Source organism: Strix uralensis, chromosome 1 (genome assembly GCF_047716275.1).
Source record: "Strix uralensis isolate ZFMK-TIS-50842 chromosome 1, bStrUra1, whole genome shotgun sequence".
Classification (NCBI taxonomy): domain Eukaryota; kingdom Metazoa; phylum Chordata; class Aves; order Strigiformes; family Strigidae; genus Strix; species Strix uralensis.
This window is the reverse complement of record NC_133972.1, coordinates 38,342,380-38,357,570: the sequence shown is the minus strand read 5'-3', so window position 1 is coordinate 38,357,570 and position 15,191 is coordinate 38,342,380. Positions and strand designations below refer to the sequence as shown.

The window sequence follows — 15,191 nt, the reverse complement described above, 5'->3', positions numbered from 1 at the left end:
GTCTCTCAACTACTAGATATTATGTAGTCAATACTTGCAAAACTAAAAATAGGTTAAATAGTCCTGGTTAGAACCTACCTGTTGCAAAGGCTCGTCAATTATATTTGCACCCGTCAGTCTTCTGTCAATCTTAATAGGTCTGGCTTCACGTTTCATTTCTTCTATGCACTTGAGAGAGATTAGGAAATGTAACTTTGCAGGTTTTAGCTATAATTACAAATCAGCTGTACTGTTTATGATATATGCATACTTCCAGTAATGACTTCATACAACATTTTCCCTATTATTATAATTTATCGAGTAGATAAGATATAATCATAGCATCATAGAATGGTTTGGGTTGGAAGGGACCATTAAAGGTCATCTAGTCCAAAACCCCTGCAATGAGCAGGGACATCTTCAATTAGATCAGGTTGCTCAGAGCCCCGTTCAACCTGGCCTTGAATGTTTCCAGGGATGGGGCATCTACAACCTCTATGGGCAACAACAGTATCTATATTTTTCACTATATAGTAAATAATGGTGAGAAACTAACCTGAAAACCTACTTCTTGCTTACTGTCAAGGAGCAAGTTTGCTAAAATACTAGATCAGAAGGAAATAAAACTGAAATAGTCACTGGGGTGAGAGGGGCAGGGACAGCGCACAACAGCAGCACAAGTTTGTGGGTAAGACCCCAGTTCCATACTTGATTATGAACTTCCTGTGCAACCTCAGGCAGGTAATTGCTCGGTGGTTGGTTTTTTTTTCTCTCAGTTTCTTTTTCCATCTCAGTTTATTCTATATGCCAGAAGAGAAATTACTCTTTTGTACTATTACTTGTCTAATCACTAATTAAAAAGTAATTAACGAGAGGGTAAAACATTATTTTATAGAAAATCTTGCAACTCAGAGCAGTTAACTCCAAGAATGACTTCATCAGAACTGACTTTTGGCAAGTGACATACTGAAAAAGTACATACTTTATCAGTGCTTCTCTGAGTGGACTAATACAGTGTCTTCCTCCAAACTGAAGATGAAATCTGTAATAAACCCCTTTATTTTCACAGAAATAACCCAACAACCTACACTACTGTTCAAAAAAAATCCAGTTATTTTATTCTTTGATCAACAGAGAAAGTTATTACTGTATTGGAAACACAAAACTGCCAGAAACCATAAATGAAAAAATTATAAACCATATGTCCAGTGTTTCTATAATACATGTCTCTCCCTAAGTATCTCTTATACATACAAGTTAACAGTGAATGGCAGTGAAATACCTGAGGCCAGAAAATATTTCTCCTCCTACTTAACCAACTCTGTATCACAACACAAGAGTATTTTGTTGTAAAATTCTGCATATTTTTTAATTTTCAAGACAAGGGAACAGTTCAATGCTACTTTAATATGCATGAAGTTGATTCATATTTAAACCAACACTCCAGCTTTATACTAATAAATTTGCAAAATATTTTTGTCTTGACAGGGACAAAACAATACAGAATGAAATGATTAAATATTTTTACTAAGCACAGCATAGTTCAAATTGCCAAACAACGTTGTTAAACGATAGTTTTGAAGTTTGAGTACAGCATGCATAAAATCACATTTGGAAAACACAGAAGAAAAAGCAGCAGCAAGAAAAAGCAGCCGCCAGAAGAAAGAGGGACACACAGAGACTATGCAGGGTGACTTGGTAAAAATCTGAATGTTCATAGGCTCATACGATTCAGGTTTCAGTCTGGACTTCAGGAAGTCATCTTGTCTAACCTCCTGCTCAAAGCAGAGTAAACTACAAGGTTAGACCATTCTTTCATATTCTTTTTTCTTCCCACCAAGTTGGGTGGGAGTGTTGATCTGCTCGAGGGTAGGGAGGCTCTGCAGAGAGATCTGGACAGGCTGGAGCAATGGGCTAAGGCCAGCTGTAGGAGTTTCAATAAGGCCAAATGCCGGGCGCTGCACTTGGGCCACAACAACCCCCAGCAGCGCTACAGGCTTGGGGAGGAGTGGCTGGAGAGCTGCCAGTCAGAGAGGGACCTGGGGGTGTTGATTGACAGCCGGCTGAACATGAGCCAGCAGTGTGCCCAGGTGGCCAAGAAGGCCAATGGTATCCTGGCTTGCATCAGAAATAGTGTGGCCAGCAGGGACAGGGAAGTGATCTTGCCCCTGTACTCGGCACTGGTGAGGCCGCACCTCGATTCCTGTGTTCAGTTTTGGGCCCCTCACTACAAAAAGGACATGGAATTACTCGAGTGTGTCCAGAGAAGGGCAACGAAGCTGGTGAAGGGTCTGGAGCACATGTTGTATGAGGAGCGGCTGAGGGAACTGGGGTTGTTTAGTCTGGAGAAGAGGAGGCTGAGGGGAGACCTCATCGCCCTCTATCACTACCTGAAAGGAGGTTGCAGAGAGCTGGGGATGAGTCTCTTTAACCAAGTAACAAGCGATAGGACAAGAGGTAATGGCCTCAAGTTGTGCCAGGGAAGGTTTAGACTGGGTATTAGGAAGCATTTCTTTACAGAATGGGTTGTTAGGCATTGGAATGGGCTGCCCAGGGAGGTGGTGGAGTCCCCATCCCTGGAGGTGTTTAAGAGTAGGGTCGACATAGCGCTGAGGGATATGGTGTAGTTGGGAACTGTCAGTGTTAGGTTAATGGTTGGACTGGATGATCTTCAAGGTCCTTTCCAACCTAGATGATTCTGTGATTCTTCATTGAAATGTTTACATACATGCAGTATAATTTCACTTGCTTTTGATATGTCTGAAGACATCTAAAATTTACAATATCTGCTTTTATTTCATTGCACCTACAACAGCTGACCACAATTTTTACTTGGAAAGCATTGTCAGTTTTATGCCTGGCCTTCCAGACTCTGACTTAGAAAACGTACCTAAAGGAAGGACCCAACTCACATGAAGCAAACCATCTTATTTGACTGTCACTTCATACACAATAGTTGTCTGACATACTCTACCAGTATTAAATCATTTGTTAGGAAAAATTAATATCATTTGTTATTGCTAAATTTGATACCTACCTACTGCATTTTAAGCAGATAGGAAGCACTTAGGAGGAATGTGGGACATACACTCCACAAAGCGAGATGCAGCACAGAGTGAAGAAACCCAGGCTCTATAAGCACGTAATTGCAGTGACTGAGTAGACTTCAGACTTTTGCTTCACGAAACTAATAGATATTTTTTAAAATCCTTTTTTGAAACTATGCTAGGTAACTGTTAAATATGAGAAATGCCTCATTTGGATTGTGCCACTATTTCCCAAATTGCTTACTTACTGTCACAGGTTTTCACAAGTGGACAAGACACAGGGGATTTACATGTCTGCATCAAACCCATAACAGATGATCAACTGACTCAAAATAAAGAGATTCAGAGACTAGTCAGGGATCAAATATGCAACTAGCACTTATAAGTTATCACTGTTATAGTAATTTGGCAATATTATACCCAGCCTACAGAAACTCCTTGTCTTTTGGATGAAGCATAAGAGACATCAATTATGATAATAACTGAACATTCCACACTTCTGTTAAAGTTGGACTGAATCTATAATTTTTATTGAAAATAGGATTCCAGTTAACAGTTCAGAAAGCTCTAAACTTGTACTTCATTCAAGATTAATATAAACCTGCAGACAACTGTGTATCTTAGAGCCAGTACATTATGGCAGCATCGACTACATTCCTGACACAGAAGTTATACAAAACAGACTTGCAAAAAGAAAAGCAAGTCTAATCCTAATTTCTAAAACCTCCCTGCATGTATGCAAACAGCAACCAAAAAAAAAAGCAGAAAGATATATAATCTTCCAAACTTACATAACTATTTATCCTTAATGTGAGGCATCGTTATATATTCACTAATAAGCATAATAAGCAGCAACCAAGGAAACCTATTGGCACCAAATCCTGTGTTGTAATTTAAGAGTCTGGTACATTCTACACAGCATTTCCATCCACAATTTTGGTGCTCTGAATTCTAACTGATTTCTTTAAAATCTAGCATTGGAACATTCACCTTAGCCTAAAAAATCCTGAAATAACAAAAAACCCTCAAAACAATCAATAAAACTGACTGCCTTTGGGAAAAGAGCTTCTTATAAAGAACTTACATCATCAGATTATTTCCCAAAATAGAGTATCACAAAATAATTTCATATCAAGGTGAATTTATTTTGTACTTGGTTCATGGAAGAAGCATAACCTATACACTAGCCACTTGAAAGAATATTCACTGTTCAAGACCACTTAAGGCCACAACAGTTTTAAACATGAAAACAATGTCAAGTTAAAAATATGACTTTCTAATAAAGAAAAGTCAGCAGAAATTTAATACAGAAATGATAAATAGGAATCCCAAGTAAACCACACATTTGGTTTTGGTTAGGACTCATCTCTTGTAATACTACTGAAAAGCACAGCTGAACTAGCTAATGCTATTTTAATACAGTGGAAAAAAAAATACAAAACACTATTTGTAGAAGACAAACAGATTTTAGTTGGAGAACAACTTCAAACACCATTTGGTAAGATAGATAAGAATAAATAGCTTCGTACTACAAAACTTAAATCCAGAGATTAGTCGACAGGTCAGTTGAGAAAAGTGATGTGTCAATAATCCACACTCAAATCAGAAGCCAAACTACTGACTTTGCAAGGATTACACAGAAAAACCCACACTATAAAGCAGCCAGAGCATACATACGTACTGAGCTCAAAAAAGTAACACTAATGTAAAGAAAAGCTTCAGCAACGTAGAGGAAATTTAAAAGACAGAATCTTCTTGTAAATCTGCTCTCACAATATGAGACATAAGCAACACTCCACAACCATTATAATATATGAACTGAAGTTGCTATATAGCATCAAGAACCTTAGTCCCCTAAAATGAGGTTTCATTAATAGAACAGAATCGTTAGTTGATTGCTGACTTGCCCTTTTTCAGCCTTAAACTTTATATTTTTCATTTGGACCAGTGATGTTACTTTATCATTTAGAATATATTTAAGTTCCAGATTTATCCCAAGAAATACTTAAGTGAAAAGGCCACTTACCAACCGACCTACGAACCAGTCACAAAACAAGTTCTGTGGTTAGAAAACATACTGCTGAATCACAGAACAAATTTATGTGCTACTGACAAGAAAATTGAACACATCCCCCTTTCACAGACACCATGAAGAGTAGGGACCTGCCAGCTAAGAAAGGGCAGGATGTTTCAGTCAAAACAGTTGTGAGATTAAATATAACGTAACTAGCAATCTCTGGGTTAAAGTGTTTTCTCTATTCTAATGAGCACAAATAGATTAGGCCCAAATATATCTAAATTTCTGAGCTGCCAAGATGTATTGGTTCATAAACCAGGAATTTCTAGAAATTCTATCTCTTGGCCCTTAAGAATTTATTCTGCACTAAGCAGATGCAGATTTATCCAATTAGGAACCCTGAATTTAGGTCCACCAACCGAAATGATGTGTTTGTTAAGAATTGAGTGAAAAAGAAAAAAGTGGAAAAGAGGATCCCATTGCTGCTCCACATTCATCTATTCATTTACAGAATTTCAGCTTGCCCTTAAAGATAGTCAAAGATCACAACTGCTAAATCCCTGAGTACTGTAAATCTAGACTTTATTACAGTTTAATCTTCATCAGGCAAGCAACTTTCTGACCACAAATAATCAAAAGAATCAAAACTGAAGAAACTACAGATCCAGTGATGGAAGAATCCTAAAGAGTCATGACAATCTTGCAAGAAGGAGCTACCACTCCTGCCAAAAAAACAACCAACACACACAAGCAGTTTAGAAAGGTTTAATAATTTCCTCACAGATAATATCAGCCAGTTACACCTTACTCATTTCTCATAATGAAGCCAGAAACAGTACTTGAAAAAAACTTTCCATAAATGCTTAAAATGCTTGTATTTCAAGAAGGAAAATTTCACCTGCACATTGCAGCTGACTCAAAACATAAAAAGGCTCTTTTACCTGGGGAAATGGGTACAATTCTTAGATTAAAACTGATTACTAGCACCATTCTAATTTTCAAAGTTATAAAATCTGATCTAGAAGTTAAAACCAGTAAACTCTCCTTACCTTAGGGATCCCAACTGATGTACAAGGAAGAAATGAATGTTCACACTGCTCAAGGTATTTTTCTGAGTTGCTTTTTCCAAATAAAAGAGTAACCACAAAGCCCCTAAAATGGAAAAAGAAAAAAAAAGACCAGCTAGAACAACAGTCATTTTTCCCCATCTAGAAAATATTTCACAGAAAGCTATAAAATAACAAGGTATGACAATTCTTACCATTTACTCTCCTAGTACAGTGCTCTCTCACATGCAGCATGCTGCTCAAAATAACTGACACAATAGTAAGAATGAAGTTTCCCAGTCTTGTATTATCATTCTTGATATATTCTTATCACATAGCCAATCTGTGGCACAATCTATACTACACAGCCTGATGCATGAGAAGAAACTGTGATGGCATGCTACCTATGCTCACAAATATTAGAACACAGAAAGAAGGGTACATACATAAGCTGCTCTGGTTGTATTTATAGAAAGATTCTTTTACTTCAGCACTATGAAGAAATAAACTCTTTAAAGATACATCCAGGCCACTGCATTGTGGCATAAGCCACAAAAACACAGACCAGGAAGAAACTTATGTAGTAAGCATAGTAAGAAACTACTGATTGCATATGTTTAAACAAAAAAGAAAAAGTTTTCAAATGGGAACTTATTTTAAGCTGCAAAGAAAAAAAAAAAGCAACAACAACAACAAACCCCAAAACAGTAGTCCTGCCAGGCTGCATATGAACAGTCAAGGAAAAAGTCTAGAGGATATAGTCAAACACAAGGTAATGTGTTTTTTGGAGGTTGCGAGTTTTTCAGAATGTTGGAATTTTTTTTGCATTTTGTTGTTGTTTTGTTTTTAATTAAGTCAGCATATAAAATCTAAAGAAATGCACTCCTGGCCCATTTATTTTAAAACAATGTTAGATCAGAAATTCATTATCTTCTTCCCTCACAACTCTACAATGATATTTAAATTATGACTTATAGTTAAGCAGGACAGCAGTCAATTTTATTATTGTTTTCTTTATGATATAGTGAAGGCATGAGGGAAAAAGCAACCATTACAAAAAGTTCAATCTTACTACAACACTAGTAATTTACAGCTTATGACACTGGGGCACAGAAACACGTAAAGCTGGTTTTACTAAAAAAATACATGAAACCTAAAGGCTGTACCATAGCCATACCATAGCATAATCAAAGCCTTTGAAAAGTCAGGCATTAAAAAAAAAAGAGAATATGAAGTTACCACTGCTCAGATAGTCTTGGGATGGCTAAACATGCATAGATTTTAACACAAATTTCAAAGCATTCAATTTAAAGGCCAGCTAACCAATATTTGTGACCACAGGAACTCACAAAATTATGCCAGGCTTGAAGCGTGATGAACTAATACATTATTTTAATACAGATTGTTGTTGATAAACGATACTCATATGATTAGAATAAAATTCCTAACCAAGGCAAAATATGCCATTCTAAGGTTTTAGTTCCTAAACTTGGAACCATTCTTTTTAAGTACTCAAGAGGCTCAGCAATCCAGAAACAAGGAAGCAGTCATTTATACCTGAACAGCTCCATGACCAAAAAAAGAAAAAAGCTGCACAAAATTATTATTGTTAACTTGATAATGCACAAGAAAATTTCACTTGATACCGATTCCCTTACAGCCATCACTATCTGTCAGTCACGTGTACTTTCTACATATGAGGACAAAAAATAAAAGCAGGTCTAATTGCTCTTTTGCTCCAGATACTTCCAGATAGTTTTAAAATCTTAACACCAATGGTCCTAGTAGCATCATAATTCAGTTCAAGGACAACAGCTTGCTTAGAAAAATCTTAATATTAGTTTCACAGTGCTTAAAACTAGTTTTGGGTTGGGAGGGGGTTGTTGGTTTTTTTAATTATTAAAAAATTTGGGTTTTCTTTTTATTATCTACTACCTTTCTGTTAGAAACCTCTTTTAATGAAAACAGTATACCCAAAATGCCTTTTTTTTTTTTTTGGCCTAAGATCAGTTTTATCTTCAAACACGTATCAGCAACTCGATGGGGTAAAGGCAAGGAGAGGAGAGGTGCTTTTCCTCTTTTATTTAAAAGGATTGAAGCCTTAGAAGTAACTAGCTATAGATTATACACCTGTTTTCTCTCAAATGTTATAACACTTTTAAAGTTAATAACTCATTCAAAAATACTAATATGCTACCACTATAGTTTAAATACATGCTCATCTTCTTAAATGCCTGAAAGTATTTTCCTTTTGAAGCTAGAAATGCTACGAGCTTCTGCCTCTACAGCAGAAATTAATACATTTTATTCTCTAACTTAAAATCTTGTGCGCATTAGAGGATACATAGCCTGACCATTCAAGTGTATCTGTTAGCTAACCAGAAAGTTCTAGTAAAAATGCTTATCTAATTCATCAAGAGGATATTCAATACACTAAATGACAAATCATTTTAGTCTTTTCTCTAAATGAATAGAGCAGAAAGAGATTGCATTTTACTTAAATTTTTGTTTTAAGTTTTTCCAAACATTATTGGAAGGTCAGCTTTTCACAGGGACAGATTAACAACAGAACGAAGGTGAAAGAAAAATTAAGACTACAGATTTATCATTTTCCCCTCAAGTCTGAAAGTAACAGCCTCAGCTGAATGCTTTGTGAAAGTCAAAAAGCAGCTTCAGAACCATTTCCAATTTGGTCATCAATTAGAATCATCAATGTAGGCATCCAGTCACACATAGGCGATTAAGTATCAATAATTATGTTTTCTGACAACAGGGAAAATTCCTTTAAATGGCAAAGCAATTGATAGTCCAAGAATTTTCAGTTCTCACAACATCAGAAGCCTAAGGCTGTTGACAGAGACGCAATTCACATAATTTTTATTTTACTTCCTTAGGACTGAAAGAGGGAAGGAGAGAAAGTTAAGAAACATTGACAGTACAAGGAAAAGGCAGATGGTAAAAGACAGGCCCGGCACTCAGGTTAAGGTGTTTGCACCAATACTTGAAGTAGAGACAAAAAATATTTCATGTATAATAATAGTCTTGGCTACACAGGTTAAAGAAACTATCTACCTTTTGCCTCCTGTTTTTGGTGGAAAGAGCTCAGTTCCCTAAGCGATGAGTTACCAGATCCTGAATTGAAAAGGGATGTACAAAGACCAAAAAAGCTAACATTTTATAAATCAGTCTTGAAACAAAACAAAATGAAACAAGAAGAACTTTTGATTTAGAGCTTTTATTCGTATACACAAATGGTTTCAAGTACCCTTCCATGCACAAAAACAGCTATAGTACACCTACTACAAGTTATCTGTGTAGAGTAAATCAAAATGAAATAATTAGATAACACGTAACAAGTGAAACAGTATAAACAGATTATGTTTATACAGATATGGCATCACCACAGTTTTCCTTCACAACTTGCTGGTGTATAGTTTAAATGCTTAGGTCAATACTAAGAATGCAATCAGCTATGATTCAACATTTTCTTTTGTTTGAACTGCAAAGTGGGTCAGAAATGTACTCCCAGCTAGTGGGAGTCAGAAACCTTTGATACAGGCCACTGGTTTTGAGCAAGTATAAAAAGTTAGAAAACTGCATGACAAATTGCATAAGAACTCCAAGTTTCAAAGTAAAATTCTACCATAAAAGTCCATGTCCAAAATTGTTGTTTTGCTCCAGATAGGGTATGGTAAGTATTATGGACATTACTATAGCCATGAACCAAAATTATAAATTTAGAAGATAAAAATCTATAAATGATTTTATGATATATAATTGTTAATTATAAGTGAAAAAAAGTTACTTTATAACATTAATTTCTGATTGTTTCTAAGGGAAATATGACCAAGTATTTTGCGTAACTTCACAGGAATTAATTCAAAACGAAAGAGTAGGCAAAAGTAATTTAGACAAACCTATTTGACCTAGTTAGCACTCACAGTTCTGTATGCTGAATGTTAAAACTTAAAGTAGGTGTGTCACTCTGAAAAAGATTAAGTCTAAAAAAGGGCCAGATCACAGGCTTAGCCAAGAAGATGTGTATATTAAAGTAATGAAGTAATGATGTTTTACTGGAAGGGCTGAGACTTCATCTCTATCTATAAGTAAACACATGATAGGGAGATGGATACAAATTCTGCTTTAACAGATACACTACCATGAGATGAATTTATCCTTAAGATAATCAATATCCACTGACTAGCTACAAAAATGAACCAAAGCAGCAAAAGAATCACAGCAAAGAGTTATCAGAGATGACTTGAGAATGAGTGAGCTCAGGCACTAGACGCAGTCTCACAGTGGCAAACTGTAACTGACTTCAGACATACTCCATGAGAGCCTGCTTTGACTCTTAAGCTTTGAAAAGTCAAGCAACTGAATTTGAGCAAGAAGGAAGTATGAGCTTTTAGGAAATTATTATATCCCACATTATTTCTCATACTACAAATATTAAGCAAGTGGTAACACAAAACAGTAAATGGATGAACTCTCGCTCTCTGGATGAATTCTTTGTTTTTTGAGCTAGACAAACAGCCAGCAAAATATGCCAATCATACATGTATCAGGACTTAACAAGACAAAAGTTTTACTTTAGCTACATCCTCACTCTAGTAGTATGACTGTTCTGATTTCTCAGAGATGGAATTCCAACTTTAATACAGTTGAAATCCACATGTTGCAGCTCTAATTCTAGCCACTAATTTCTGTTACATTTTTTGATGAGATGTACAGGAATATACATACATTCTGTACTGTATCCAATAAGAAGGTTAAAAGAGTATTTCCAAGGAAGGAAAGAAAATATTAAAGATAGCCCAAACACACCATTAGAACTCAAGCAGGTCTTGAAGAACCTGAAAATGTTGTTGTCCTGTAGATTAGTCTTATGAGTGAGGAAGGAGGAATATCCCACTAATACATGTAAACTTATTAAAAAAGTTTCCATGGTTATACAAGGCAGACTTCATAATATACAATGTAATAAAGGTGCTAAAGACTATAAAAACATCACATTTGCTTCCTTCTTGTCTATAAACTATAAAATGTCTACAGCTGCTGAACGGATCTACTTGTTCAAGATACAGCATCACTTCCACACACCCAGGAAAACATCTACACTTTCCTCATGAATGAAGTACCTTTGGTAGGAAAATGAGATTGTGATAAAGGGGACATAGTCACTTTGTAAGTACCTGGAAAAAGAACTGACACAGTAATAGAAAGTATGAACTGAAATTAACATTGGTTTTATGTGAGTATTTGTCCTCTAACACCTGTTACAAATAGCTCTTTTTTTTTCCCTTGTAAATCAAAAATCTTTCTTTTGCATAGCCAAAGGTAGTATAAGAACTATTCAACAGTGAAAAAAAATGACTTCTGATAAAATTGAGATCTCCAGAAAAAAATTTTTGCTTAGAGCTGCTAAATGTGGAAATACCAATTTCATAGAAGTCACTTCAGATTTTCAGAGCAAACTATTTGCTAACATACACATTAAAACTTTACTTTCATAGTAAATTATATGAAACACTAAGTAGTATACTTACCCACCCACAAAGCAGAGGATATAAAATGCAAAGTAAAATATAGCGAAGGGTCCAAAAGTTACTAGAAAAAGCACAAGGCCAAGACTTCCCCATCCCCATATGGAAAGACTGGTCTGTAAACAAGAACACATGGAAAAGGAATAATTAATGATATTCATACAACTTGAAGTCTCTAAAGCAGCATTTGTAGTTTCTACAAAAGCTGATACATTTTAACTAGATATGAAATATTAAATAAGTTTTACTTGATGAAATAAAAGTTATCTTTATTTTTTAAAAGCATAATGCTATTAAATTATATTGTGGGCTAGTAGTCCTGTTCAGCCAACATTAGAGTATTTTTCTTTCATATATTGTTACTCATCTCTCACTTCAGATGCAGCTATCACCCTTGAGTGCCATTTCTTTTTCTTCTCTATTCTCATTTTGAGCACTTTTATTTCTTGAGATCCCTTTTTTCTCCCCTGTGAAATTCTCCACTACTTCCAGGAGAAAAGCAGACTTAGTAACAGAACAGGAAGAGATTAATACAGCCTCGTTTTACACAATTAAACATGCCATTTTCCACAACCAAGCAACACTATTTCTTCCCTAGATCAAAGCAGTTTCAAGACCGAAACCATCCCTTTCTCCAGTCAAGTCACAAAGGGGTCAACAAGTGCACCAAATATTTGGTGTGAGTTTACTTTTACTCCTCCCTTTAAATAAAAGAGGGAAACTTAAGAAACTGATTATTACCTCTAACAACTTTTACCACAGAAATCAAGAGCATTCAAACAATTCTTTGAAATATCTAAACACAATTCTGTTTTCGAATCAAGAAATTTAATCTATGAAAAAAATTAAGATCCCAGATTAACATTTTCTCCCCACAGGCATTATCATGTTGTGAGAAGAGATATAGCTTAGCAGGCAGGACTGATACTTCGGCAGTGGGGGGGGGGGGGGGGGGGCGGGAGACAAGAGTTGTTTGGAAAGCCCATGGCGTAGTTAAAGTCAGCCACAAGAGCATCTGCGGGGCTGGTGGGATTTTGGGGCTGGTGTCTTGCATAACGCAGCAGGCAAAGCTTCACCTGCGCTGGCGGATTCACCAGGAGTATGAAAAAAGCAGCAAGATGCAAGTTATTTTGTCAATATAGGTTACAGTAAAAGTGCATTCATAAACACACATATATAGATCAAACATGTGTGTGTATCTGGATAGATTAGACCTATATATACATATAGGCAGGGTAATTTAAAAAGCAAGGTAAGGAAAATCTGACTGAACTGAGCTAAAATAGTTTTGGACCTTCACAATGCTGCAATGCAGTCCACAAAGATTACATAAATTTAATTCAATCTAGTCTCTAGTTCAATATGGAAAGCATGTTTCAGCCAAGTCCCAAGAGCGTGAAACCAATGATGACAAGTATTTATAGGCCACCAAAATGGTTCTGGCTCCAAGGTTCTCAACTTCTCTTTTTTTGTTGTCTAATTTACGCCTTTTCTTCCAGTAATCAAATGACACCCTCATGGGAACTCAGACAACTGCTATGTCAACAAGTAACACTAAAAAAGTATTTAAATAAACTTGTCTTGCAGTTTGACATTTAGAAAACAAGCAGAGATCGAACACTGTATTTGCAGAGAGCCCTTTTTTAGCTTTTAATATGGAGGACAGGGGAAGCTTGCCTAAAGCTCCAATTTCTCTAAAGGGACTATTTAGATTTCATCTTTCCATCTTAGGCATAGGATTTATAAAAATCAACTTCCTCACAAAAAATTTTTAAAAATCTTATAAACAATGAAAAATCATATCAAATAAGGTTCCTACATAAAAGCAGCTTCGGTTCTTTCCTGAGAGCAGGAGTTTTGAGTTCCTGAGGCTGCCCAAAAGCAAAAATCACAGCTCTAAGGAGAGACAGTTTCATAGACGTAAATTGCAATCATCAGAATAATTTAATTCTTCCTAATTTATTATAAGTTTAATGGAATGCTGAGATGAAATTCTATTTTCTTCCTAGTTAAAGCTTCTTAACAAGACCTGGAGAAGCTATACTGGCTTTTTTTCTTGGTGTTTAAGGATGGAAAAAAACTACACTTGTCTACATACTTAAATGTTTAATTAAACGTGCTACAATTAAGAGACTGGACTGCAAGTTATTCAGTTTTCTTTAAGCTAAAAAAGTGCTTTATTAGATTATATTAACCATACAATTCACACAGCTAAAATGTTAAAGATCTGTGCTACAATAAATAAAAAAAATCTTGGCCACAGCTAAGTAGAAGATTTTGTTGACTCACAATAAGTAGACAGAGTAGATAAACTGCTTGCAGGGTGGAGAGGAGAGAGACAAGGAGAGGGACACCAATCAAAAAATGTGGCAAATATAACAATTAAGTAAAAAAGACATGAGCTCTCATTATACATCTACATTTCAAGACACAAAGAAGATTCTTCATGTTCATATCTTCAGAAATAAATTTTAAAACTTCTGTAGAGCACTACAAGCAACAGGATGATACACACAGAGAAGATAACATTTAATTGTGGTCTTTTTTTTGTCAAAAAATCTGTACGCTTAATAGCATTATTCAAAAAGTTTGAGTTCTAAATATGGGATAAGCACTCTAAATGACTTGACAAAACTTAATTAAACTAGATAGCAGGATGCATATTCAGAGTTGAATGAATGTGTAGTTAACAAAGAAAGTTCTATAATAAATAAAACAGTGACCTTTTGTCCTATGCTCTAGTTTTGCAGTTTAGCATATGGCTACAGAGATTCAAATCTCATTTGGTATTTTAATAGGATTTCTTAAAACTCGTACAAGTTGGTACACTGCAGTAAGTACAACAGATACTGGCCCAATTCTCGTATACTTTAGATGAGTGGTTTATAGTCTTAGGGATTTCAAGACATTCAGAGGAATCTAATCATCAGCAACCCTCTAGGCTGACTGTAAATAAAACTTCTCCTAACTTCACACTTCTTAAAGGGACTTCAGCACCTTTAAGACTCCCAGTCAGAAATGAAAACTTTAAACAAAGTTCCTTTAACACATCAAAATCAACTATTAAAAGAAAATCCAGTCCAAACATTACATAAATATGACCACACAGCTGGTCAGTATGGAACTAGCTCAGGTATTACTAAATTCAAACCCCACTACTTACAACTTATTTCCAAATAAGTTTTATTTATAATGTCAATTTTTTTGAAGATTCACAGATTTACTGAAGCTCTGCCTAGCCTTACTAAAGTTAACTGAATGGTGAATGCTTGTCACTCTTGACAGAAAGAACAAGCCAGTCTCTTCTGAAGAGATGGTATAATGGTGGTGTTTAACCCACAGCTATCCAGACCCTTTAAAAGCTGACATTCCCTATGCTGAGAGTGCAAACTTCCAAGCTGAACTGTCATAATACTATTTACTGAATTTCAAGTAACTAGGGATGGTTACCTAAATGCTAAAGAACATAGTCCTTAATCCTGTGGTAGGCATGTATGGGTATATGTATGCATACAGACATGCGCACATGGATAAAAGATCTTTATTTCAGAACAAC

General features: G+C 35.7%; 1 protein-coding gene across 5 annotated transcripts in view; it reads right to left on the bottom strand.

Moving 5' to 3' along the window:
- SNX13 (sorting nexin 13) overlaps nucleotides 1-15,191 on the bottom strand; it is a 73,659-nt gene that overhangs the window by 39,822 nt on the left and 18,646 nt on the right. For 4 of the 5 annotated variants that reach the window (XM_074863330.1, XM_074863292.1, XM_074863311.1 and 1 more), the window contains exons 2-4: nucleotides 11,639-11,751; nucleotides 6,093-6,195; nucleotides 79-168 (exon numbers count right to left, since the gene is read on the bottom strand). In XM_074863330.1, the coding sequence (XP_074719431.1) occupies nucleotides 79-168; nucleotides 6,093-6,195; nucleotides 11,639-11,751 (306 nt within the window). The remainder of the gene's footprint in view (nucleotides 1-78; nucleotides 169-6,092; nucleotides 6,196-11,638; nucleotides 11,752-15,191) is intronic. The other variant, XM_074863320.1, reaches the window with a different exon arrangement.